This window comes from Geotrypetes seraphini, chromosome 1 (genome assembly GCF_902459505.1).
Source record: "Geotrypetes seraphini chromosome 1, aGeoSer1.1, whole genome shotgun sequence".
Classification (NCBI taxonomy): Eukaryota; Metazoa; Chordata; class Amphibia; order Gymnophiona; family Dermophiidae; genus Geotrypetes; species Geotrypetes seraphini.
The window spans coordinates 16,536,257-16,561,035 of NC_047084.1; the positions used below are offsets into that span (position 1 = coordinate 16,536,257).

Consider the following 24,779-nt stretch of genomic DNA (forward strand, 5'->3'; position numbering starts at 1 on the left):
TGCCCAAAGTCAAATACAACCTGATCAGTAACTATATGAGGATAAGATTTCCAAATTTAAGAGGAATCAAATAAAAAAATATTCACTCTACAACCTTCCCATTCCTGGCAGCAAAATGGATTTTTCTATCACAATTAAGGACTATCCCTTCCTACCAAAACTTTTATAAAGGCCTAAAAACCCACCTCTTTAGAAAATATCTTACTTTCCTCCCCACCCCTCCACAAACAATAGGCTATAACCACCAGAAACCAAACATGACATAAATCACTTATTTTATCTTGATAGATGAACAAGCTCTCTACAACCTGGGAAAGTGACACTCATAATGGAACCCATAATATCAAGACTATAACAACAGATATAACCATTCTTCATATGCCTACACAAACACAAAGTTATCCATGTGATTAACCCTAATGAAATGATGTAAATCCTGGCCATGGCCAGGCTGTTCTAAATTGTAAATCACATTGAACTCCTTCTGGGGCATATTAGCAATTTCACTCTGCTATTCCTTCATCCATATCTCCACAAGCAATCAAGTCAGAATCACATCCACATCTATTCCTAGTCTTCTGGACCCTGTGGTTCATTGGGAATTATGATATTTTTTTTCATTTATATCCCACTTTAACCAAAATGGGTTAGAAAATAAACATATACAATAGAACCACAAGAATTTATAAATACATAAAATCAACACAGTAGAGAAGAAATCACTTTACATTAGCAGTCATTGTTCTAAAAATGCTTTTACAAAATAACGAGCCTTTAAATGTCTCTTAAACTGATGAACATTTACATATAATCACAGGGTACCTGGAAGTCTATTCCACATCAAAGACCTGGTTATTGAAAAAGCTTGAGCTCGAGTTTCTACAAAATAGAATAGTCAATTGTTACATAATTTCCAAGCACACCGAAAGAGTTGACTGGTAAATATTCAAAGCCTTCAAAAATATGCTGGAAAATTCACATAAATTCTTTGATTTCATTTTGGACTGCAGAGAGCTCCAAACTACTGGTCGCCCCAGCAGCAGGCATGTACATTGGTGATGGCACTTTTGGTTTGTTTGACACCTAAAAATGCAAAGTGTGTGCATATTGCAAGCACAAATACCTGTGAAATATCACATATGCAAATGATTTGCATGCTTAAAATAGTTCTAGCGCACATAAAATGCACACCTAAACAACAGTACCTGAAACAAAAATTTAAAAATGAGCTCAAATTAGGGAAGTTTAGCCTCAAACATCCATGAACCATCGTTGTTTTGCCCCTATATACCAGCTTCATCAGAGAGCTACATTACTCAGAGTCCCATCTATAACCAGGGATACGATAGTGGCAACAAACCTTCTCCTGGCACTGATTCCAAGGCACCCACTCCCGACCCACTGGAAGTGCTCAGTGCAGCAGCATTAAAGGCATGTCTGCTGCCTGCTACAAAGGCAGGAAAGACTCTGCTGGATAAACCTGCGTTGTTTCTTTTCACTTCTCATATTAAAGTACTGCATATTCAGAACCAAATGCAAAAAGGAAAAAACAACAGGGGAATCATTAATGATTACCCCTCTTGAATCCCTTCTAGATATGACTTAAAATTTCATGAGGAACCTGCTCATCCAGTGCAAAAAGTGCAAAGAAGGCTGCTACATTGGTGAAATAGACCAAATGCTAAAGACTAGGTTCAACTTACACATAGCGTGTTAAAAAGTGCAGTACCAACCAGGATGTCATCTCTGGCAGACAACACTTTGGAAAAACTAACCACTACACCAATGATTTTATGGTGAGAATATTAAAAGGAAATTTTAAGACAATCCAAGAGCGTAAGACCTTTGAAATTAAAATGATAAAATATTTTGATACTTAATAGAAAGGACTTAACAAAGACCTTGGCTTCCTTTCACACCACAAAGAATTTTAAACTGCTTTGTCATCTCTCTGTCTCCTACTTACCTACCCACCTGTCCCTCTTCCTGTGAAACTATCATTAGAATGCTTTCATGTTTCCATTATATATGCTAATATTAGTCAACATTTGCTTATTTCTGATCTGAAGAAGGGATTACCTTCAAAAGCTAATCATAAAATGCATTAGCTTAGATCAATAAAAAAATGGATTACTTTATTTGCTTTAGGTTTTTGTTTTATTCCTATATATTACTATGAGGAACATAGTAACATACCATGCTTCAGACCTACCTTTTCAATGGGAGCCCACCAAAATAAAATATCTTGGTATCTGGTACTATAATTCAATTGATAAAACTATGGGCTCCTTTTATCAAGGTGCGGTAGGTGGTTAACATGCGGAATACCACGCGTTCAACTGCCTGCCGCGCTAGTCGCTAATGCCTCCATTGAGGAGGCGTTAGTTTTTTGGCATGCCGCGGGCGTTAGTGCATAATGAAATGTCTGACGCGCTAACCCCCGTAGCGTACCTTGATAAAAGGAGCCCTATGTTAACTAATCAAAACTCCATTTTAACACTTACTTCTTTTGTACTCATGGGCTCCTCTATGCCTCACTTAGTAGGGTAGGGTTGAAGCTATAAAAATGGTTTTGGCTCCTAAACTCACCCTCCCTGTTTTACTAAGGTCCGCTAAGCATTTTTAGTACGCGCTAAATCTATGCATGTGCTAAATGCTAACACGTCCATAGAGTAACATGCACGCATAGAGTAACATGCACGTGCTAATATTTAGCATGCGCTAAAATGCTTAGCGCACCTTTGTAAAAGGAGCCCTTCAATTATATTTTTAGTATGATTCCCTTTCTTTTTCCAGCTAACCTATATAAAAAAATAATACATTAATGAACAATTTTTTATGGAAAGGGAAGACTAGAATTGCTTTAAAAAAACTTAAAGACAAACCCCCTGTTTACTAAGGTACGCTAAGCATTTTTAGCGCGCGCTAAATATATGCGCGTGCTAAACGTTAACACGTCCATAGACTAACATACATGCGTATGGTTAGCACGCACTGTCACCAGCGGGGTCAGGGCAATGGGTCCCGAGCCGCTGGGACAAGGAAATTGGCTCTTGTGTGCTGCCACGAGCGACACAAGGAATGATAAGGCAGGTTCCAGCAAAAGAAAGCACACTTGAGTCAGGAAAGTAAAAATTCAAAACCTGGACTGGATTTATTTTGTAGCACAAAACAAAACAGTTGCTTCAAACTTCAGCTTTAAATCAGTCCACAAAAACCAAGAAATCAAAAGATACACTTTGTCAGGTGATGACCGCCAATAGGAAAGTCTCTGCACATTCAGTTTAGGCAAACTTATTAGTCCTATTGCAGTGTACTATCTCTCCAATGAGAGGGAATCAAAACAGAAAAAGAAAAAAACCCAAAATCAGAAACCTTAAGTCTCCACAAAAAGGGATTATTTTCTGTCAGTCAGAGTTCCAAACAATAAGGTTTCTCTGTATAGCCAAAATATAGTCCCAGCATAAGTCCTTATTTTCTACCAAAAAGACTTGCGCCTGAACCAGTGCTTCAGCACTGATTCTTCCAGCCGCAGTAGTGCTGGACAAGGTGGTGTGCTCCACGTGATGGAATGTTACCAAAATATGGCCCTCTATCCCTCCACTTTTAACATGGGGCTAACCCCCCACCACCTTGACTACAAAACAGTCTGTACTACCAAAATAGTCCCTCCAGGAAAACCTAGATATTTGTAATCCAGCATAAGAGTTTATGGTCACTTGCACTTGCCTTGGATTAACAGACTTCCATGGGCTGCACACTGGAAGGTATCCCTGTAAGTGACTCCGGCTCCAGTTCCATGGCCTGGAACTCTTCCAAAGGGACTGTAGGCGTCTCTGCTCCTGCCTCTACCAGTTCCATACATTCAGGCACAGAACAGCTTGGCAGAGCTCCCAGCCCTGAGCTTTGCAACTGCCTTGGTTCACTCCAGCTTTTCTTCTGCCTTTCCAGCAGGGCAGACCTCAGGTTTAGGAGCTGACAACCACGCCCCAAACGCTCAGGTGTACCGGATATCCTGTTTCTCTTTCCCTGATTACGAGGGGGAAGGGAAACCTGCAGTCTGGCACTAGGGCTCCCTCTGCTGGATACAGGAGGAACGGCAGGCAAAAGGCTACACTGTGGTTTAAACTGAGCAGTAGGGGAACTATCTGCTCTGGACATGGGCTTTATACTAGGGACAGTCCTAGCAGGCACATCTTGCATATCACAGCACTAATATTTAGTGTGCACTAAAGCGCTTAGCGCACCTTTGTAAAAGGAGACAAAAGGAGGTATGAGGATCCCTAACCTTTGAGATTACAACTCTGCCTTCTGACTCTCACATGCTATAGGTAGGTAAAATTAGAGTCCTCTCTCTAATGCATTCTTGTCCTATCAAATTACTTCCTATTATGGATAGCTTTCAGTATAACAACAATTGAGATTATTAAAATCTACTTCAATTCTTCTGAGTAATTTTTATAAAATACTAAACAAAAACACAGATGACTTAGACAATTTTCCCTTATGGAATAAGGGGTCCTTTAAAAAGGCGTGCTAACTGATTTAGCATTCGCTAAATGCTGAGGCACCCAACTTAGCATTTAGCAAGCACTAAATTGGTTAGCGCGCCTTAGTAAAAGGACTCCATAGGCTCTTCAAATTTATAGAATTCCTTTATAGAAACCTCCTTCAAACTTATACAAGAATTCCTTTATAGAAATCTGGAAGTCAAAAAATATTTGGACACTTTCTCAACTCATCATCAATAACCAATTACTCTCTCTGCAGAAAACTTTGCATTTATGTATGAACTACCATACATTAATCACAACTGGCTACATATCAAAGACAGTTTTTCTATCATCTCTTCTTCTTGTGGATTTAATCCGCTATGATAAAACCCTTAGTGTTCATGCGCACTTCATTCTCTGTGCTCTGTGACTCCGTGCCTCACATGCGTAGTGCCTGCCTCAGCTGATTTCCTGCCCTGATCTCCGACGCCGGCTGACTTTCTGCCTTCTGCCTATGCTGCTGCTGCCGGGACACTTTTTCTTATCACCCCTGGACCAGCAGCAGCAGCAGCTGCGGGTTCATCAAGCAGCCGCGGGGCATTTGCTAGGCTGGCCCACTTTAGTAATGCGAGGCGGGCCAGATTAGCAAAAGCCCCAAGGCTGCCCGGCCTAGCAGATGCTGGACAGGGAGCAGAGAAGGGAGAAGGGGTACTACTAGACAGGGGGAGGTAAAAGTAAGAGAGAAGGGCTACTGCTGGACAGAGGGAGCAGGGAAGGGGTGCTGCTAGACAGGGCGGAGGTAAAAGTAAGGGAGAAGGGCTACTGCTGGTCAGGAGGGGCAGGGAAGGGGTGCTGCTGGACAGGGGGAGGTAAAAATAATGGAGAAGGGCTACTGCTGGATGGGGGAGCTCGGAAGGGGTGCTGCTGGACAGGGGGGAGAGACAGAAAGAAAAAAAGACAGACAGTGGGCAGGGAGAGAGATAGAAAGACAGACAGGCAGGAGGAAAGGAGAGAGACAGAAAGAAAGACAGACAGAGGGAGAGAGACAGAAAGAAAGAAAAGCAGAGACAAATAGACAGGGGGCAGGGAGATAGACAGAACGAAAGAAAGGGGGCAGAGAGAAAAAGAAAGACAAACATAAAGAAAGAAATGCCTAAGTCTACACATCTATTCTAGCACCCGTTAATGTAACGGGCTAAAAAACTAGTATTGATATAAAGAACTTTTACAAATTTACTCAATTGCTCCTACTAGGCAACAAAAAAAGCTTCCAAAATCTATGCAAGATTAAGAGATGACACCTTATACCTTAACGTTCAGCTTGAACAATTTTGGGAATTTGAACTCAAATTGTCTTCTCAGGATATTGATTGGAAAACCTTCTGGAAAAGACCAGCTCATCTGATTCTGTCAGCTTCAATATCCCAATCTACATCTTTTTTTTTTTATCAGGCAATAGGCTTTTTGGACTTTTGACAAAATTGCCCAAATTTTTAAAAATGACTCCTCAAATATGTGTTGGTCACATTCTACTGCTCAAGGTTCACTTTCTCATCTTTTATTTTATTGTCCCAATGTGATAATATAATGGAACTGTATCTGGTCTAAGATTCAATCAGTAATTCAACTGGGTGTATCGGAAGCAATATAAGACAATTATATTATAATCATTAAGCCCAGAAATCATGATTTCATCTGATCATGCTAAACTTTTTAACATAAAGATAGCGCTAGCAGTTCATTTAATTGTATGCCACAGGAATGGAATAGAAAACAAAGATGAAAATGTTATAATGCCCTTGTATTGCTCTATGGTACAGCTGTAGCTTGAATACTGTGTGCAGTTCTGATCGTTGTATCTCCAAAAAAGACATAGCGGAATTAGAAAAGGTACAGAAAAAGGTGACAAAAATGATAAAAAGATTAGGAAAACTTCCCTATGAGGAGAGGCTAAAGCGGCTAGGGCTCTTCATCTTGGAGAAGAGATGGCTTAGAAGTGATATGATAGAGATCTATAAAATACTGAGTGGAGTGGAAAGGGTAGATGTGAATTGCATAGAGGATGGCAGCTTGGGGACGATTGATAGAGTGTAGATTGGGGGAGGGTTGTTGGAGTGGGCAGACTTGATGGGCTATGGCCCTTTTCTGCCGTCATTTTCTGTTTCTATGTTTCTTTCCAAAAATACTAGTGAGCATGTGATAAAGCTACTAAATAGTAGATTTAAAACAAATCAGAGATAATATTTCTTTGCACAATGTGTAATTAAATTCTGGAATTCATTGCTGGAGAATGTGGTGAAATCAGTTAGCTTAGCGGGGTTTAAATAAGGCTTGGATAATTTCCTAAAAGAAAAGTCCATAGGCCATTATTGAGATGGCTTGGGGAAATCCACTGCTTATTCCTAAGATAAGCAGCATCAAATCTGTTGTATTACATGGGATCTAACTAGGTTCTTGGGGCCTGGGTTGGCCACTGTTGGAAACAGGATACTAGGCTTGATGGACCTTTGATCTGACCTATGGCAATTTTTATGTTCTTAATTTAACTACTTGGAATGGTGGAATCATTTATAAACAATTAGAAAATATGAAAAAAATTACAGCTATAAAAATAACTCATACTCACATTTTCATAAAACTTGGACACCTTTAGATCTTTATTGTAAAAATGATTAAAAATTTATTCACTACATAGAACACAATATCTGTGATAACTGAACTCATAGCAGCATAATTGTTAATATCTTAATAATTCATTCTGTTATTTCAACTGTTATTGTTCAACTGTTTGTATTATTTACAAAATCATTAAAGATATTTTAGAAAAATTAAAAGATAAAAGGAAAGGCTAAAGCAGCTAGGGCTCTTCAGCTTGGAGAAGACACGGCTCAGGGGTTATATGATAGAGGTCTATAAAATACTGTGTGGATTGGAAAGGGTAGATGTAAATCATTTCTTTACTCTTTCCTAAAATACTAGGACTAGGGGGCTTGTGATGAAGCTACTAAGTAGTAGATTTAAAAGAAACCAGAGAGAATATTTATTCATACAACATATAATTAAACTCTAGAATTCATTGCTGAAGAATGTGGTGAAATCTAGCTAGGAACTTGGGACCTGGGTTGGCCACTGTTAGAAACATGATACTGGGCTTTGTTCTGTCCCAGTATGACAATTCCTATGTTCTTATATATAGGATTACTAAATCAACGTTAGTGAAGTGGATAAATGTATATCATACAACAAAACGACTTGCTCCACTCTATTAGCTAAGGGCAATGTCTTTAAATGGAAGAAAAAGCCTCAGGTTTATCTAGGCAGGGCGTAAGTGCTCAAGCCTCCTCCACCCACATCATTGGCTGCACAAAACTTCCGTGGCGCCTCTTAAAAGCTTTTAAGAGACACCACGTTTATTTTTCAACAGTTTTGGCAGCCATTTTTGTCCCATGTTGAAAGCTTGCCTAGCGGCAAGAGTAACATCTTCACGGAAGTTTTTTTGGCAGCCAATGATGTGGGTGGAGAAGGCTTGAGCACTTTTGCCCTGCCTAGATAAACCTGAGGCTTTTTCTTCCGTTTAAAGACATTACCCTTAGCCAATAGAGTGGAGCAAGTTGTTTTCTTATATATAGGATGAAACACACTCTTCTACACAAATAAAGCATACTGTACAGTTAAATATGAGTGAGTTTCTGCATCATAGGGTCCTTTTACTAAGGAATGCTAGCCATTTTAGCGTGCGCTAAACGCTAACGTGTCCATTATAGTCTATGGACGTGTTAGCATTTAGCACACGCTAATATTTAGTACACACTAAAATGGCTAGTGCCTTAATAAAAGGACCCCCCCATATTACAAACTACTAAGATGAATCAGACCTTCAGCACCGAATTTGGCTTTAGAAATAAACGGGAGGAAAAAGCCTTGGAGCCCCATCTATACTCAGTGATATATAAGTTATAGGTTATAATGGGGTACAGGAACCTCATCGGCATAAAAAACCTCCACACTTCAAAGATATCAAGCCATGTGCAATGCAAACAAGTTCTGAAAAATTGAAAGATTTTTGTGAAAAAATCAGCACATATTTTAATATGGGAGATCAACAACAGCGACGATGGCCAGTTTTTCGCCGTTGGAGCTACTTCAGGGTGTATAGGGGTTGATCCTGTAAGACATTCAAAACTGCTGATTCATGTGAAATTACATAAACAGTATCACACCTAATGAAACTTTTAGACCGCATTCAGCATTTTTCCTTTCCAAGATGGCCACTTTATGCTGCATCCTCCCTATAATGAAAAACTCATTTACGTGATGGTCAGTTCTGCTTGACATCCATTCAATCCAAATGATTATCTTAGTGTCCTGTTTACTTGATGATTACAGAAATTGACTCCATTCGAGTCTAGAGTTAAGACCATGGGGCTCTTCACTATTTAAGGTGTGGATCCAGTATGATTCATGCTGCAAAAGGAAGTGTTTCGGATTCTCAACTGTGGTGGGTACATAATCTATAGCAAAGCATCTGAGATCCATGAATGTATGATTGTGTCTAAATAGTGTGACACTATTGGTGCATGTAATTTATTTATATTCAGGCAACTCTTATGTTCAATGAGCCATGATTTTAATGGATGGGTAGTCTGTCCAACATATTGCTTCAGACAGGGACAAAAAATGATGTACACTTGAAAAAGTGGTGCAGGAGGTCTTATAATAAGAACAGAATCTCCTGCCTGTTCCGGGATCAATGACGATCCCTTCGAACTCAAGAGTAATGTCACATATCGAACAAGCATGACAAATAGAGCGACCACCTATATCTCTAGCTTTGCCATCAATTTTACCTATATATGAGGGGCTTAGCATTTCTTTTAAGTTCTGTTGCCGTGTATAAGCAGCCCTTAAGGAAGAGTCACGGAAAGCGGGATCCATACCCAAAACATTCCAATGCTGACATACAGTATCTTACATACAACCTTAATCATTGAGAACACGTGTTTTAATCTGACTATCATATGCCTTCTCCCTTCTCTGAATATTTAGTCCTTTTATAGGCTTTCCGTAGGGTCTGTGGAGGATAACCTCTCTCCTATAAACGTCCAAATTATTGGCAACTCTGTCATTTGAATTATCTTGTGTCAAAACAGATTCTGTGGCACCTTAGAAATTGAGAGGTGGATAAACTTTGTTTCAATGAAAAAGGATGGTGACTAGAAAAATCTAACAAGTATTCCTGTCTGTGGGTTTACGGAAAATAGTGGTTTCAAATCAATCTGTTTTCTTGTGAATTATAACATCCAGGAAAGATATATGATCTGGATGTGCAGAGACCAAACTGAATTTTCATGTGTCTCCCATTTAATCGTTGAATAAAATCTGTAACTCCTCATAAGAGCCGGTCCATATGACAAAAATATCATCTATGGTTAGATAGAGGATTATCCTTAATCCACATGTTCTTAAATTTCTGCATAAAAAAGATTTGCTATCGAGGGGCCCATGGTTGCACTCATGGACAACCCTGAGATTTTCTGGAAAAATCTGTTACAATATTAAAAATATTTTTTCTGCATTGCCAAGGCTAACAAATATATCAGAAAATAAATAGGAATATCTCTGACTCTAGGTGCGGTTTCTATAAACCAGTGATTCCCAACCCTGTCCTGGAGGAACACCAGGCCAATCGGGTTTTCAGGCTAGCCCTAATGAATATGCATGAGAGAGATTTGCATATGATGGAAGTGATAGGCATGCAAATTTGCTTCATGCATATTCATTAGGGCTAGCCTGAAAACCCAATTGGCCTGGTGTTCCTCCAGGACAGGGTTGGGAACCACTGCTATAAACTACTGAATAATAGTGATAGTTTCTTCTTGTGGAATAGCTGTGTAAAAGAACTTACCCCCTCTTTTACAAAGGTGCGCTAAGCATTTTTGGCACGTGCTACATCTATGCACACGCTAAACACTAATGCGTCCATAGACTAATATGCATGTGTTAATGGTTAGCGCATGGGTAGCATGCACTAAAATGTCTAGCACACCTTTGTAAAAGGAGCCCTTAATGTCAAAAGTAACTAAGCATGTGACCTTTGAAACATTCCTGACTTCATTTAACTTACTCATAAAGTGTGTTGAATCTCACAGATATGAAAAACCTTGGGCCACCAAGGGTCGTAAGAAGATATCTACAAAACTTGATAAGGGTTCCAAAATTGATCCCCTGCTGAACACAGTGGGCTGTCCAGAGGAATTATCCAATGTTTTGTGGATCTTAGGCAATATATAAGACTGGGATTTTAGGATTATCATTGTTCAAAAACATGAATTCCCGTTTGGCAAGGAATCCCTTCTCCAGGCTTTCAAGGTCATATCTCTGATTGTTGCCAGGTCGCTCATTGGATCTGATTTCAACTTCTGATAATCTGAGGAAATTAAAAGTTGTCTCATTACTTCTGCATCCTACTTATCCACATGTAGTATCACTACTGCCCCAGCCTTTGTCAGCCCGACAAATCCTGATCTGGTGATTGGATCTGAGTGCAGTGTAGTCCTCCTTAGTTGGCCAGATTCGAAAATGTGGAGAGAAAATGTTAGACTCAACTATTTGTAGATGCATTTGATTTATTTTATGTAAGACTGAATTTGTCTGTTTTTTTATTTTTATTTTGTATAGACTCTTAATATTTTATGTATGTAACTCCTTGTAAACCGTTTTGATGAAGATCCAATTCTTCTTAGTAGTTTGTAATATGATGCACAAACTCACATATTTAATTGTATGCTTTATTTGGGTAGAAGAGTGTGTTTTGTTATATATTTTAAATCTACTCTCTTGGGTGATATTTACTAATTTACTTATACAGTATATAGGACACACACCAAATCATGCAAGTCTGCCCATAACTGGCCTTAGTTCTTTAATTTATACCTTGCAGATTCTAATTAGTGATCCTCTGTGTTCATCCTATGGGTTTTTTTTTAAAATTCTTTTACTGTTTTCCTTTCCACCACCTCCCTCAGGAGGGCATTCCATCTACTACCCTCTCCATGAACTTAATTTCCTAAGATTACTCCTAAGTCCACCACCCCGCAACCTCAATTTATGCCCTCTAGTTTTACTAATTTCCCTTCTCTGGAAAAGATTTGGATCTACAGTATATTGAAAGATATTAATATACTAAGTATCTAAAAACCTTTATCATATTACCCCTGTCCCTCCTCTTCTCTAGAGTATATATCTTCAGGTCTTCCAATCTTTTTTTGTAAGTCTTTTGGCATGGAACTCCTATCATTTTCATCACCTTCCTCTAGACTGCTCCAAGTCTTCTTATATTGCCAGCCAGGATTTTCTTCCATGAACACAGAATTATTTAACACATTTGCTTTTCCTCATTTGCATTTTCTTTATTTAGCGATTTATAGCTTCTTTCAGTTTCACAATTCCATTTTTTGTCTTCCTTCTTTCACTAATATATCTGAAAAGATATGGCATCCAAATCTGAACACAATGCTCCAAGTGGGGTCTTACCAAAGACCTGAACAGGGGCATCAACACTTCCTTTCTTCTGCTGGTTAAGCCTTTCTTACAGCCCAGTATCCAGTATAGCCACTGCCTTGTCAAACTACTTCATCACCTTCAGATCCATAGACACTATCACTCCAAATTTCTTCTCCCCGTCCATGCATATCAGCTTCTCACCTCCCAGCATATAATGTACATCTCCTTCAGATTTCTATTCCCCAAGTGCATCACTCTGCACTTCTTTGCATTGAATTTTAGTTAACAGACATTAGACAATTCTTCCAACTTTTGCAGATCCTTTTTATGTTTCCCACTCCCTCTGGGGTATCCACTAAACAAATATTGGTATCATGCACAAAAAGGAAAATCTTACCTTCAGCAATGTTTCTTACAAACATATTGAATAAAATTGGCCCCAGCACTGATCCTACTCTACTACTCAACTTTCCTTCCTCCAAGTGAATTCCATTATCCCACCACCCTCTGACATCTGTCTTTCAACCAGTTTCTAATCCAGTTCATCACTTTGAGTCCTAACTTCAGCCCATCAAGTTTATTTAAGAGCCTCCTATGAGGAACCATGTCAAAGGGTTTGCTGAAATCTAAGTAAATTACATCTAGCACATGTCATTGATCCAATTCTTTGGTCGCCAAGTCAAATAATTCAATCAGATTTGTTTGGCACAATTTACCTTTAGTAAAACCATGTTGTCTCGGATCTTGTAACCCATTAGATTTTAGGAAATTCACTATCCTTTCCTTCAGCAATGCTTCCATTATTTTTCCATTTTTGTGAAGAGGCATCACATCCACTCTTCTCCAGTTCCATGGAACCTCTCCCGTCTCCAGGGATTTATTGAACAAATCTTTACATGGACTGACTAGTACCTCTCTAAGCTCCCTCAATATCCTGGGATGAATCCTGTCTGGTCCCATGACTTTGTCCAACTTCAATTTTTCAAGCTGTCCATAAATGCTTTTTTCCATGAATGGTACAGTATCTACTCCATTCTCCTGTGTAACTTTGTCAGTCAAATGTGATTCTTCTCCAGGATTTTCTTCTGTGAACACAGAAGTTCCATCTTCTCTTTTAGCACATTTGCTTTTCCTCATCAAGCTCAACATAGCAGTTTATAGCTTCTTTCAGTTCCATAATTCCATTTTTCTTCCTTCTTTCACTAATATACCTGAAAAAAAATGTCTCCCTGTTTACATTTCTAGCCATTTGCTCTTCTGCTTGCACTTTTGCCAAACTTATCTCTCTCTTGGCTTCTTTCAGTTTCATCAGGTATTCCTTTCTTTACTCCTCTTTTGTTTTGTTGTTTTTAAATATTTCACGGAACATCAACTATTATACCTTTATTTTCTCTGCCACTAGTTTGGAGAACCATATCAATTTCCTTTTTTCTTTATTTTCCTCACTGTAGCCATTTTTATTGTTCCTTTCAGCTTGGACCACTGTTTTTCTACTTCTGTTATGTCCTTCCATCCTATCAGCTCTTTCTTCAGGTACTCCCCTATTTTACTAAAGTCTGCTCATTTGAAATCCAGAACTTTGAGTTTTGTGTTGCCACCCTCCACTTTAACTGTTTTATCAACCCAAACCATTTGATGATCACTACTATCTAGGTGAATACTCACTCACACATTTGAGATACTTTTCCCATTTGTGAGCACCAGATCCAGTATCAAATTTCCCCTCATCAGTTCCATCAATATCTGAATGAGCAGAAACCCTTGAAGGGTATCCACTATCTCTCTACTTCTTTCTAATTCCACAGATGGAACTTCCCAATCCACAACTGGCAGGTTGATATCACCCAGCAACAGCACCTCTCCTTTCTTTCCCAACTTTTGGATATCTGCAACAAGCTCTTTATCAATTTGCTGTGACTGAGGAGAGGTCTGTAGACAACACCCATATAGATAGAAGTTCCATCTTCTCTTTTCAAAGTGATCCATATTGCTTCTTCCTTTCCCCGGACCTCTTGCATTTCAGTCACTTGGATATTGGTCTTTACATAGAGAGCTACTCCTCCACCTTTTTTACCATCTCCGCCCTTCCTAAAAAGATTATAGCCTGGTATGTTTGTGTCCCAACCATGGGAATCACTGAATCATGTCTTTGTGATAGCAACAATATCCAAGTCTGCAAGGGCTTGCAGATCATGATTTTTTGGTGCTTAGACTGTGAGTGTTTGTGGTCATTGTTTTCCAGCTACCTTTCAGTGGCTATATCATTTTATGTATAGTTTTTTTGTTTAATCTCCCTTCCTATTGCCTTACTAAGAAGTGTATTGCAAACATTATTGTTTACATTGCTGTCTTTGCTACCATCACATCTTTCCCTGGGTTTTGGTCAGGTACTAGGGTCCTAAATTGGTCACTGTGAGAATGGGCTACTGGGCTTGATGGTCTGATCCAGTAAGGCTATTCTTATGTTCTTAACAGCAGTGATAAAACGCTGCCCACCGGTGTTAGTAATGGCAGTAACCAATAACTTCTTCCAGCTCTGCCTTTGATCTGCTCATAGACCTGGATAATGCCAAGTCGAATAGTTGCACAAAGAAAACAGAGAAGGCGACCAGTGGTGCTCAATTTCTGTATTGTAGGCAAGACTCGACATATATGTGTTTTGGCCGTGAGGCCTGCTTCAGGAGTCTACAAACAGATTTAAAATAAACAGAAATCAAAGAGAAGACTTTCTACACCATTTATATAAAGGAAATAACCTAAAACCCACATAAAATAACATGCTACCATAAACCCTTGAAAAAGTTAAAAAAAAGTGCACAACATACCGGATGGAGAACAGTGATTTTAATTCTTTCATTTCGGTGTGTTGCAGAGCATAACAGTGGAACCTGGAGCGGCCCGCTTACCCAATGTGAACACTTCCCCCCACCAAACATACCTCTAGCCATTCTGAATGAGACACTCACTCCTATGTGGTAAAACCTGGCTGCAGCCCTGTTTATTGCAAATTAACATATATCTTAAATAACATATTGACATATTTAAAAAAACCAAATGGTATCGCCATAATGACTTTGATCCCGAGCTACAGTTACAATTTTAAATGGCCCCCGACCTTGCCATCCAAGCAAGGGTCCAAGGGGTGGCATGTCCTCACATGCCCCATTGTCCAGGGTCATCCGACCCATCAGGCATGGCTCCCAGCCGGCCCACCGCTCATCCCTTGATGAGCCCAGCAGCAAGTAGCTCGGGATACTGCCACAGGCCTGTAACTTGTAACACAGCCCCACCATGAAAAGAGCTGCGGCTAAGTTCTCACCCAACGCTCACGACGCAAAGTCATTTAGCAAGAGGTCCCAACAAATGTCAGAGAGGTGCATTCTATCCCTAGAAAACAAACTCACACAAGACACGTCTACCCATTCGCGTCTGATCTGCACCCTACTCCTAAATTCCACCCACCGTCCTACCTGGATTAATTTTATTCAGCCCCCTCATCCACCAGCGGGACACCAACTGGCTCAGTCACAGAATAATGTCCGACCATACCAGCAGCGTACCGGGAAACCACCTTTGTATCACCCCAAGATCACCCGTGATCATGTCAATCAGATGTTTTCCGCTATACGAATCCACGTAGTTGCCCCCGAGGTGTAACAGCAAAATCTCCGGGCGACGAGGGCAATGACGCAAGTCCTCCAGCAGAGGCAGCAGCTGGTGTCAACGCATATCTGTCCCCACCAGGAAATGCGCATACCTTGATGATGGAGGCCCAAGTGCTGACCACCCAGTCGGATGACTGCACACTCGCCAGCCCAATAGACAAAGGAGTGCCCAATGATCCAGACCGACATGACACGCCTCACAACATCTGCAAGGATAAAACTCCACAGTCAGGCCAATGTCACGTGAACAAAATTGTTAGTAGGGAGTAGCCATGCATTGAACCCAGCACCGCCCCATCACCCCATGCAGACCCCCACCAGAAGGCCCCCGCAAATTAGCTGCCCCTCTGAAAACGCCATCTTACAAGATCCACTATTAGCCACCCATCTGGACTAGCCCCCCCCCCCTCCGTTCCAAACCCTTTGGACAAATGTAACTTTGATAAGCTTCCAAGGACCAGTGCCCCAGACATATGATACCAACAGCCGGCATCCCAGCTGCAAAAGAGCTCATAGCTGCCCCAATTCAAAATCCGTATCGCGCCAGCTCCTCCCCGCACTTCTCCAAGTCAAGATGCAACACTGCGAGGAACTGGTATCTCATGAGGTGAGTGCCATCCACATGGATCAACAACACTAAGGCCGATCGGGGACAAACCACCATATAGGCATCCAGAGACCTGACGGGGCACGAGGAACTGCCCTCAACTTGGTGCAGCACCAACATGTGCCCTATGCCCAGCTGGTCCGTCTTAGATCAAGCAATGAACAAGAGCACTGTACTCCCCTCTACATGCACATAGTGCCGCAGGAGACCTCGCACCCCCTGGACATCCGAGGGGTGGACGAGTAGCTCATCCACCCGCAAGGCCCCGAAGAAAGCCAAAGAAAAAGCTGCTGTGAATAAGTATATCTCGAAGCGGGAACACATCACCACCGACAAGACCCCAATGAGACTAGTCAACAGCACATGGGTGATAGGTAGCTTGGAATCTGGAATCTGCGGAGCCACCCGACCCCAGGCCACCATCATCCTGCGTGTCAAAAATCCCATCGATGGGCAAGGCCAACCAAAGGCATTACAAAAGAAGGCAAAGCCCATTAAGTGACCCGCTTCCGGGAATAGCCAGCATGCTGAGAGTCCGCTAAGACGTCTGCCAACAAGACCTCCGGCACAGGCACAGGAATCCAACCACGGGAGTGAAGAAAAGTGAACAAAGTCCTAAAACCAGCATTATACTGGATCCAAGTGGTTGGAGCCATGGACTGCTTTAACAAGTGCCAGATCTGCTCGGTACCAAGCTGCACAAATGATCTGGCATCCAAGATCTATCCATCTTCGCTGCAGGTGCCAGATGCCATGTGCCGAAACTGCATAAATTGAAAACGGGAGAGCGCATCAGTGAGACGGTTCTGCACCCCAGGGATGTGACGCATTCAAATGTAGAAGTCGAGATGTAAACAGTGCAATACCAGCTCCCTCATCAAGGCATTTACTTGTAAACATCTAGCTGCCTGCTGATTGACCACCTCTACAACCCCCATGTTGTCACACCAAAAAACAATGCGCCTATTCCACAACCGATCTGGCCACAACTCGCATACCACCAGTAACGGAAAAAGCTCCAGCAGGGTTACATTACGAGTAACTCCCGCTCACTTCCAGCTCTCCGGCCACTCAGCAGCGCACCAGTCCCCCTGGCGATAAAGTCCAAAACCCGTACCCCCAGCAGCATACTTCAGGTTGCTGAATCGGGAGCGTCCCATTAAAATGCGCAAGGAAAATGGCCCAAATGTGCAAATCTGCATGGATCCCAATCATAATACGGACAAAAGTCTGCGGTCAGAAACACCTGTGGTTGCCGCCGCCAGCCTTTGCGAAAAGGCATGACCCATAGGCAAAACCTGACAGGTAAAGTTGAGGGACCCCAGCAATGACTGAGCCTCCTGCAGCATAGTCTTCCGAATACCCCCAACCAGCAAGATCAATTCTAACAGCTGCTAAACCTTTCCCTGTGGAAGATGGGTCACCATCGTGACTATGTCTATCTATATCCCTAAGAAGGTGAGTCTAGTAGTTGGCCCTTTGGATTTCTTAACCGATAAAGGAGCCCCAAATTCTGCCGCCATGCTTTCAAATGTGGTTTTCAACTGACTGCAGGTACCCGTAACCGCCGCCCCAACGAAGAGAAAATCGTCTAGGTAGTGAACCATAGAATCAAGCCCCGCTTGCCGAGCCGTGACCCAGAGCAGAAAGAAACTAAATAACTTGAAGAAGGCGTGGTCGTAATAAAAAGGACCCTCAAATCAAAATCCCAGCAATGGATATGAGGATGGATGAACCGGCAACAGCCGAAAGGCGGACTCGACCATCTTCTCCAACAACGTCCCACTGCCCGCCTGCAAGATGAGCCGCAATGCACAGTCAAACGATGTGTAACGAACTGAACAGAGATCAAACGGGATACCTTCATTCACTGCCTACCTCATGGGACTAGACAAGTTGTGGATCAATTGATATTTACCGGGCTCCTTCTTTGGAATAATCGCCAGTGGGGAGAGCATCACCACCGGGAATGGGCACTCCTAAAACGGCCCCACCATATGCCCCTTCTGAATTTCCTCCCGCAATTTACACTGGACCTCCACCCGCAGCTGGGAAACTGAGGAAGTGTTAGAAGCCTGCACATTGTCTAATAGAAGTGCATACGGAATCACAAAACCCTTCCCAAAACCCCCCGCCAATACCTCCACCACCCTAGCATCCTTTTACTGATCCAGCCAAGGCTGAAGAGCCACCACCCGGACCGGAGTGGGCAGCCGGGCCACTTTGGCATCACTTAGCCGGGGTGGGGGACATCCCCACTCCCTTCTTGGGGCACTTAATAGCTGAGTGGCCTTGACCGCACAGGGAACAGGCGTGACGATAGCGACAGTTGGTGAAAGAGCACATTGATTTATTGAATTGCCAACAGAGCCCGGCACTGCCCCCGGACCCCCTGTGGGACAAAAGAAATGCACTCCCCCGTGGAACTGTTGCGCAGGCTTCCCTGAACCATCTATCTCGGACCCACCTGGCTTCGCCATATGGGTAAGCCACAGCTTGATGTCTTGAGTATCCCACGACATGTGTCGGTTCTCCTCTATTTTGTCATGGAACGCCTCATCGTAGTTGAGCCATGCTCAACCACCAAAACGTTGACACGCGTTGAGGATGGAGTCCACATATGCTACCAACAGGCCATAATCCTGTGGGTGCACCTGCCCCCACACACTGACCAACCTCAGAAACGCTCGCGTCCAATTCAAAACATTTTGAGAAACCGCACCCGGCCCTCCAGAAGCTTGAAAATGTTGACGCAAGCACACTTCTTAATTTTATGACAGAGCGACCGATGTACTTTCTCCCAAAGCTCCGATAGAGCTACTAGAGGTAGAACACCCTGGTCATCACCCTTCTGCGCTAGCCTCTTCCCCAACTTCCTCCGAAATGACCCCGAAGCGGAAGACGACGTAGAAGAGGAGGAAGAGGTTAGAGAAGTTGAAGAGGAAGAAGAAGAATCCTGACCCTAGTGGCCCCATCTACCCTTTCTCTTTTTTTACCCCTTTTTTCCTTAGCTCCAGCCCCAGTCCATAGGGCCATGTTACTCGTATTCTGGTCACCTCTGGGTCTGCTTCCACCTCTGACAACTCCAGGAGTGGTGCCATCCGCAGCAACCACCATAGCCAGATGCTGGCGATCCGCACACGCCGAATCCCCGACTCTGTTCCATGGGGCTCCCTCCATGCCGCCTCCTGATGAACCAGCAGCTGATGTCCAATGGCGAGCTCCTGTGGAAAAAAATCTGGACAGGGGCCAGCAACCTGCACAGTATGAGTATAAATTATCCCCACGGGATGAGATCCCATACCCAGGCCCCCTACTCCCTCAATCCCCCCTGGTCCCCCCCAGCAGCGCTGAGGCCCCAGGGCGGTGGTGGAACAGTTCCAAAAATCAGAGGCAGAGCTGCAGATCATGGGCCCGGCCCCCAATTAGCTCCCCACAGCCCAGCCACCCAGGGTGACCACCAGCTAGAAGGACCAGCTAGAAGGACCACCAGCTGTCCACAACCCTCCCCCCAATGTCGAGGGGTGGGCCATCACATTCGTTCCACCCTCCACTGGCTCAACACCCACCACCGGGGAAACCTGCCTGCCTTCAGCTCTGTACCTAACTCACCCGCCCCCACTCGGGGAACCTCCTGTGAAGCAACCTCCAACTCCAGCCCAACTGTCTCCCTCACAGCCCCATCTACAGTCCCTGGGGCACCCCAACCTCTCCTCCGGATTCCAGGAATCCTATCTCTGCCCTTGTGGGCCGACCCTGAGCTTCCTCCCAAAGCAGGCACCTCCCCAACTATCTCCAACGCAGTTCGTGCAGCCGAACGCCTTGGAGGTAGCTGTCTCTCCCCAAGTGAAGCCCTACTCACCGCAGCATGCTCGTCCTCATCAAAGGCTAGCAGAGACAACTCCGCGGGCTCCACACTGCCACTGGTCGACACTCGTGCCATCACACACCCGCTCAATGCCGCTCCGCTGACCCGGGATCCACCCTTACATGCTGCAAAGATCACTATACACGCACTGCAAAAGAGCACCGCGATGCCGCCGGATGCCCGAAGCTGCCGCGAACCCCGCACCAGCCACACTGCCTCAAAGCTGCCTCGGAGGACCATGAAACCGTTAGGGTCCTCCGAGAACCCTCTTAATACTCCCTCCCACAATTCCCTAAGGCCGCGGCCTCCTGTCAATACGCCATGCCGGAAAAGACCTCCCCACCAAAATAGTTCCTACCACCCTCCTACCCTAGCCTAACCTCCCCCCTCTTACCCTGATGGGCCACCTCGCGGGCCTCCCAGCTCCGCATTAGCAGTCACCCATCGAGAAGGGGCCTCAGGCTTTCTAGTGTTTACGGTGCAGCGATTTAAAGGCTGGACCTAGCTGAGAAAAGAGGGGTTGGAAACAGGACAATCAGGTGTATCATCCTTATTCTTCTTTTTACTACAACCATAATTAATCACACCTATAAATAAGGAAAAGCCCTGTAGTTTGTTACTGCCCAGCTCCACTCTGATGAAAGGAGAGCTATGTTTGAGGAACTAGGGGAAGTAACCAGCTAAATTAGAAAACATTCATGAAAATAATGAATACATTTTAATGGTGAAAGACAGTTTCTCTGAATCTCCTTGCTTCTAAAAGAGACCAGCTTAAAACAGAAGTGTGGGAGGGCTGGTAAGAGAGAAGGGAGGAGCAAGGGAGGGAGGTGAGAAAGAAGCACATCCCTCAGACACACGCCGGCTTTGTTTGTGTATAGAGCTCTCTTCGACAGCAGTAGCACTGCGCCTCTGCCCAGTGCAGCATCTGAGGCAGCTTTTGTCAGGCGCTGCACAGTTTTAGCACGCACTCGTTTGCACCCTCTCAGAGCAAACGCTTTGCTTGGGCAGGAGCCCCTCGTGCAGAATTGCCGAGCTTCATCCATTCCGCTCGTGGAGATTATTCCAAAGCAGGACTCGAGCTAAGAGATCTATTCAACAAAGGGAACCCAAGAAAACATTTTAGAGAAGCAGAACAGCTAGGACCAGTACAAAATAATTATTTGCTATTGATATTTGATGTGCAAAGTGCTTTGATCTCCCGTAGCCGTTAACGGGATGTGCGGTACAGCACTCGCCTGCCTACTACTTCTTCTGAGTATCTGCGTCCCACTGTTTGCTGAAGGTGAGTGATTTGCTGTGCAGGACGCTGGGATGGAAAGGGGAAGAATTTGCTTTTACCAACACATTTGCTTTTTCAGTGTGCCCTGCCTTGTGACGTGTGCGGGGGAAATGTGGGCTGCAAGGTGCCGAGATCCAGTGGCGGCAGGGGGGGGGGGGGGATGACAGGAGCAGATGGGGAAAGCGGAACGAACCTATATTACTTAAGTTTTCAAATGCGGATTAGGTGCAAATTGCAGACACGTTCTGTTTTGCGAATGTGATTAATTAGTGAGAGAGCAAACACAGACGGAGTTTAAATTTTAATCCTCAGGAGCAGCAGAGGGGCTTCAGTTATGCACAGAGCGTGCCCCAGTCCAATCCAAACATTGAGGTTTGCAGTTTATGAGACCTCACAGCTTAAACAAGAGCGTCCAACCTAGTGGAAAGTAGGAGAGAATGAATTGGAGGTGGTTTTTTTGTTGTTGTTTTTCAGACTGTTTTTAAATTTATGGTTTCTAAAGATCTGTAAACGTTACAGATATATATGTTGCCCCTACACCTTAGTTTACAATAAACTGAGTGTATGAGTTAATGGTGATTAATGTCTGGATAATTTAAAGTTTTCAGTAGGTTATCCAGATAATGTCTTTGCTATAAATTGATAGTGGTAGCAACTGTTGGAATATATCAGCTTTCTCCCGGCTGCTAGACTGACATGCAACCTTTTTTTTTTTTTTTTTGCTTCAATTTAAAGCCTAATAGAACCTCTGAGGTATTTGGCTAAGTGAACTGCACAGCCCCTGAATTGGCTTTCAGAATTAAAGGAACAGATCAGTACACTTGTGAAGATCTGAGAGAGAAAATAACTGCCCCTGACATTCATATACAAAAGCATTTCCTTCATTTTGAATTCAGCTTCTTTCAGTCTTTAGAGAACTGCAATTCAAATTTGGCTTAATTTCAGTGTGCTGAAAAAAAGTATAATTTTTGTTTTAAATATATTGGTATATGATTGATGTATGGTGTTTGAGACTGAAACATGAAATGGCTTTCCTGCAGAGTAATGTGCCAAACACTGTAAGAAAAGTATTTCTCTGAACTGCGATGTATTGATCGTTTTTGTACTTTGATCCGAAGGAGGCTGAGTGAATTTTTCCCTTCTCTGGCTCATGCCCCTTTTGCTGATGTCTTGGGAAGCCCCTGTGGCATAGAAAAGACCACTGCAGAAATGACATTAGCTGCACTGTAGGAAAATTGTTTTCTGGCCACTGGGCCCATCCTGGCTGAGCTGTCCATCGCTCTATGTCCAAGAAGCTCCAGAAATCAGTGCACTGAAATAGACACACACCATCATAAATTTGCCACAGACCACAGGACAGAAAAAAAACAAACAAAAAAATCCCAACCAAACATTTGAACACAGTAACCATATTCATTCATTGAAGTGATCGGTCTCATAAGCTGACAGTTGAAACTACTGTCTTAGAAAGTGGTAGTCTGTGATTAGTAATGCATTCTAATTCATGTCCTTAATTCTTTCTAGATGGTGATGTTGGCAGCTGTTAATGTGATATTGCTGCTTTGGCAGATATGTGGTTTGTTCTTCTTTTATTAATGTATGAAACAGAATGGGGAGGCACCTTTGTTCACTGCTGTTCATATTTCCTCTATACTTCCAGTTTTCAGGATTCTTCTTGTTGTTGTGACTGGGTTTGCTTTACCCATCAGTAATTACACCCGTTGTTGAAACTATTCCTGCCAGAATTTTGGGAAGTGAAATAGGAAATTATGGTGTAACCTTGCAGTCAGTTATACACATGTTTCTTTTTCTTACATGGCACATTACGAGGGGTGCTGAAAAGCTCTCGGCCCAACTAAGAAGAGAATGATGTGTGAATATGGTTCAATCAGCGATCTGAACCAATGACAAAACATAGAAGTTTGTTTCTGCAAATTGGCACTTAATGAAATAAGATGACGCACTCTTTTCAGCGTCGGTGGCAAAATAATGCTCAGAATGTAGGAACTTGGTTGGTTGGGCTGAGAACTTTTCAGCATCCCTCATATATCTGCCGGGATATTTCTGTGATGTAATTGCCCCAGGTCATTAACATTTGCACATGCCTGGATGTTAACCAATCTTTAATCATTTTTATTTTAAAATTAAACTGATAGGCAAGTCATCAAACTGAATATTTTATCATTGATTAAATTATTCATCCCTCTGGGTTGCTCTACAATCCCAGTTACATTCATATAAGTTGTGGCAAGCATGTGGTGCCCAATCTAATCTGTTCTTTTGCCTGCAGTTTGTTTGAACTCTGAAAACTAATGCATTTAAAATTTGAAAAAAAGCTAATTATTAGAGGTAAAATGACATCATCTTTCCATTTATTGCATTGCATAGATTTTTCTGGACTGCATTCTTCCTATCCATGTTCAGTCTAACTTTACAAATAGAATTAATTAGAATATATTTAGTTCCTGTGGAATTTCACTTTTTGTAGGCGATAGAAAGTCAGGGAGATTTAAGGAACTTATACTTCAGCCTTTTTATTAAGAAGAAATACCCAGTCAAGCCTGATTATTTTTCCAGCTTCCTTGGTTTAAGATATGTTTCTGAAAGCATGAAATAAAAAGATGCACCTGTTTAGTTAACACTGCCTTTTTTTTAATTCTCATGAATAATTTGCTCATATTCATCTTAAGTATTGTGCATGATTTTTTTTTTTTTTTTTAAATTAACTTGCAGTGTTTGGACATAGGTTAGAAAAGTGTATTATTGTTAAGGAAAACAAATTTCTAACTTCAGATTTGACATAAATATACAAATTTGTGTAATGTTTCTATCATTCAAGCTGTCATATCTGCACATCTCATTTTCAGATTGCAGTCTTGCTAGCCTGAAACAATGTATAGGAGTCTAGTAAGCATGCAGTGAGAGTTGGCAGTGCCTCCTGTAGAGATTTCTGTCAGCACCTTTCTGTGGATACAGTTGGGTCCTAGAAATCTGTAACTCCCCAACCCCCATCCCCCACACTGTCATTTGTGTGAACAATGGAAATGCTTTATTGAACACTTTATGATAGCCCAGGGGTAGGCAATTCTGGTCCTCGAGAGCCGGAACCAGGTCAGGTTTTCAGGATATCCACAATAAATATGCATATCAAGGAGGCAGTGCATGCAAATCCATCTCATACATATTCATTGTGGATATCCTGAAAACCTGACCTGGCTCCAGCTCCCGAGGACCAGAATTGCCTACCCCTGTCTAGCCTAATCAAATAGCACTGATACCATATCTCAGTGATTCCCAACCCTGTCCTGGAGGAACACCAGGCCAATCGGGTTTTCAGGCTAGCCCTAATGAATATGCATGAGAG

At 42.6% G+C, this 24,779-nt stretch overlaps 1 protein-coding gene across 2 annotated transcripts in view; it reads left to right on the forward strand.

Annotated features, from left to right (window-relative positions):
- The window catches only part of EDIL3 (EGF like repeats and discoidin domains 3), a 456,004-nt gene that overhangs the window by 14,663 nt on the left and 416,562 nt on the right, over positions 1–24,779 (forward strand). Inside the window, exon 1 of one of the 2 annotated variants that reach the window (XM_033922990.1) lies at positions 21,044–21,418. The exons of the other annotated variant lie outside the window; for it this stretch is intronic. Within the exon in view, the coding sequence (XP_033778881.1) occupies positions 21,352–21,418 (67 nt within the window). The 5' untranslated portion in view covers positions 21,044–21,351. Of the gene's footprint in view, positions 1–21,043; positions 21,419–24,779 lie in introns of those variants that run through there. 2 annotated transcript variants of the gene reach the window in all.